Genomic DNA, 3,478 nt, shown 5'->3' with positions numbered 1-3,478 from the left:
AAAAATAGAAAGCCAAAACCATTCAAAATAATAAAAAAAAAACAATAAATTAAGTACTAAACTAATAAAAATTTATTCGAAAATAAAACCCTCGTTAACTTTATCAATAGTAAATCTTCTGTAGTTGAAACTTTGAAATCTTAACATACTGTGTGTGTTTTTCTCATTTTCTTTTTCAATAACAAAACCAAAAAAAAATATATATTTATAATTGTACAAAACGTTTCTTTTTTGTTTTGTTTCTGTGTGTGTTTTTTTTTCTAAATATTTATATATGTATGTATGTAGCATGTATGTTATACATATACAATGTACAAAATAAAATATTAAATAAATTATTAAACAATGTTTTTGTGTTATTTTTGTTGTTTTTTGTTTAAAATATAACATAAAAAAATGTAAAAGGTGCATATGGGGGTGCTAGGGTGCGTGTGGGTGTGTGTGTGTGTGTATAGAATAATAATAATAATAATGATAAAAAAAATATTTTTGTTGTACATTACAAATTTCGATGGTTTTCATTTGTTTTCCATTTGATTTGTTTTTGCTTAAATTTGTGTGGTTTTTGTTTTGCTTAGATTTATAAATTTGAAGATGAATCGACCGCCGATTCTGAGACCATGGTTAAATGTTCTCCTCCTTTTCGGCCGGTGCGAACTTGCATCAACACATTTATCAGCTCCAATATATGCTCATCGGTGAATTGGCATTGTTGCAGAACGTTCTCAATGAAGTCAAAACGTTCGGCATCATTTTTGCTGTGCTTCAGTATGTCGGGCAATTGTTGCAGCAGGTTATTGCGACAGCCCGAATTAATTTTCGACTTGGCGCATATATAATCAATGACCGAGTTCAAATTCAAACGATCGCATACCACGGAAGACAAGTTCTCTTGAACGGCATGATCAAGGAAATCCTTTGAGTGATTCTCCGACAATGTTTCCAAAACATTTGTCTTGATTTTGGGATGAGTTTCCATGGAGTTGGAGAGAAATTTCGCTACAATGCGGGACGATTTCAATTCTGGCGTATTCTCATGGGCGAAATATTTTTCAAGTATGGTTTCAAGGGAACACTGTTCCAAAACCATGGTCATGGCCGTATCAATGTTAAGTTCCTGTGTTTCGGGATGATTGCATTGATGATGTAAAATGGGAGTTATGGATGTGGTAAGAGCCTCATTAATGTTGGCAGTGGTTGGTATGGTGGTGACATCCGTGGTGGGAGTGGCTGTGGTTGTTGATTGTGGTTGTGGTGGTGGTAGCTCATCTGAAGTTGTATTACGACTATCATTCCATTTCAAAGATGTAACACTTTCATCCATTACACTGTCCGAAGATTTGTTGGCTGAATTGCTGGTGTTTGTTGAGCAAGATGGAGCCATGATCGCCGCACCAGAACTGGCAGTGTTCAATTGTGTATGGGCTGCACTTCTGTCAGCGGCAACATTTGTGTCTGAGGGATTGTTAAATTTCTCAATTTCTATGAGGCTGTCCAATTTACTGCGTCTACGCAAAACATGTTTGGCCTCTGAAACTTTGTCCATTATTAAGCACCTTAGAGAAATGAAAATTAATTAAAAAGTTTATTATAGAGTTTATTTAGACAAACGAATGCCACATTAGGGTTGTACACTTTAATAAATCCCAGATTCCCATGTTGTCATATTTATCTGTATGCGATAAAAATGACAAACCGACTATCCCTAATATATAAAGCCATACAAATATACACATCTATACAAAAATAGTCCCGTATTTGTGTACATATGTGTGTACGTATGTTTCTGACAAACTCATTCAGCGTTAAGATGTGAATATTTCTCACGGAGACCCCAACTGTTCAACCAGCAAGATACTTTCAAATTCATGTCACGTGTCATCTTTGCTTTCTTGGGACGCTTTAGAAAGCGAAACCGACAACTAATTAGATTCCAAATAAAACTTCAAGACACACGATGGCCAAATTATTTTTGGCATTTTCAGTTTGGCTTTTACCGTCTTGCAAAATGTGTTCAGTATAAAAATAAAAAAAAAATCTCCAACAATTAAATTGTGTTAAAAATGTGTTGAGAACCCACCACCATAGGCTCTTCTAAACATTTTCGCAAATAAACTCAGTTGAAGACATATGTGTATTTTACGCACCAAATTTCTGAAAATCAGGCACAAATTGAAGGTTCTAGGAGCCCTAGAAGACTAATAAGGAGATCGGTTTCTATGGGAGGAACTAAATATATCAGATTATTGACAGATTTGGCAGTTGTTGGAAGTCATAACAAAACACAGTCAAATCGGTTAGCAAATGCGGCTTCCAGGGTTTCACGATGTTAAATCGGGAGATCTGTTTATATGGGAGCTAGATCAGTTAATTGACAGATTTTGATTATACTTCGCACACTTGCTGGATGTCATAACGAAATACTCCGTGCAATTGCGACTTTTAGGGACTGAAAAAGTCAAATCGGGAGATCGGTTTATATGGAAGATATCAGGTTATTGGCCGATTTGGACCGTACTTGGGACGGATGTTGTAAGTCCAAACAAAACACTCCCTGCAAAATTTCAGCCACATCGAATGGGAGGAATATCAGGTTATTGAACGATTCTGCGATTTCAAGTTTTGAAGCTAACTAATAATAACCATGGCTTAATGTCTTGATCCAATGATGAAAGGGACTGCGAAATACACGAAAACCAGAAATAACCTGTAGCAGTGCCTATTTAGAACAAAAACTAACGTACAACGGAAGTCTTTCTTTGTCGCCACATGGAACATCGTTTTCCTAGAAACCGAACTTTGGACTGGAGGCATACCAGCTTCCCTAGGTCCAATTTGGAGGGGGCAGTGGGACAAAAGTCATCACAGAGTTTTAAGGAATTAAGGTTGGTACTATATTCGCTTTTCGCTATATTTTTCGTCGATTACTTTTAATATATTTTAAAGCAGAAAAAAATGCGGATTTCATTGAGTAGGATATTCCCTTATTACTTATGGTAAAATTTTAACAAAATTCTTTCAAAAAAGTAATCGCGAAAATATGGGTTTTCAACGGTGAAAAACGAACATAGTTCCAGCCATTAGGGATTTATATAGGTTGTTGTTGTTGTATTCAGATTCTTGAATGTGGAGATAGCGACCCTCATCGAGCTACATAGGTGAGCAAGCTCGCTCCGCTTTATAGGACCGATCGCCGCGGGAACGTTATGACCATTGAATAACTCGCGTTGTCATATCGATTATCATAGGCACTCAGTATTTAGGCAAGAACTCTTGCCACCCCACCTCTTACTGAGACTCTCCACTCCATATCGCTGATTGTCCCCGAATACGATTGCAGCTACTCCTTATGGAGCATTCCACTATCCGCAACCTGTGGACGCACCCGGTAGCACCCAGCTAAGCTCCTCGTCATTACGACGAACACCGAAACAATCGGAGCTCAAAGTTCCAGCTCGTGTGTTGCGCATAGTTATCA

At 37.1% G+C, this 3,478-nt stretch overlaps 1 protein-coding gene across 1 annotated transcript in view; it reads right to left on the bottom strand.

The window, feature by feature from the left end:
- Positions 1–204: 204 nt before the first annotated feature.
- The window catches only part of LOC106092286 (telomere-associated protein RIF1), an 8,745-nt gene continuing 5,471 nt past the window's right edge, over positions 205–3,478 (bottom strand). The window contains exon 7 of the mRNA XM_013259100.2: positions 205–1,556. Within this exon, the coding sequence (XP_013114554.1) occupies positions 581–1,556 (976 nt within the window). The 3' untranslated portion in view covers positions 205–580. The remainder of the gene's footprint in view (positions 1,557–3,478) is intronic.

This window comes from Stomoxys calcitrans, chromosome 5 (assembly GCF_963082655.1).
Source record: "Stomoxys calcitrans chromosome 5, idStoCalc2.1, whole genome shotgun sequence".
In the NCBI taxonomy this organism is placed as follows: domain Eukaryota; kingdom Metazoa; phylum Arthropoda; class Insecta; order Diptera; family Muscidae; genus Stomoxys; species Stomoxys calcitrans.
Note: the sequence above shows the minus strand (reverse complement) of the source record. Positions and strands in the feature narration are given on the sequence as shown.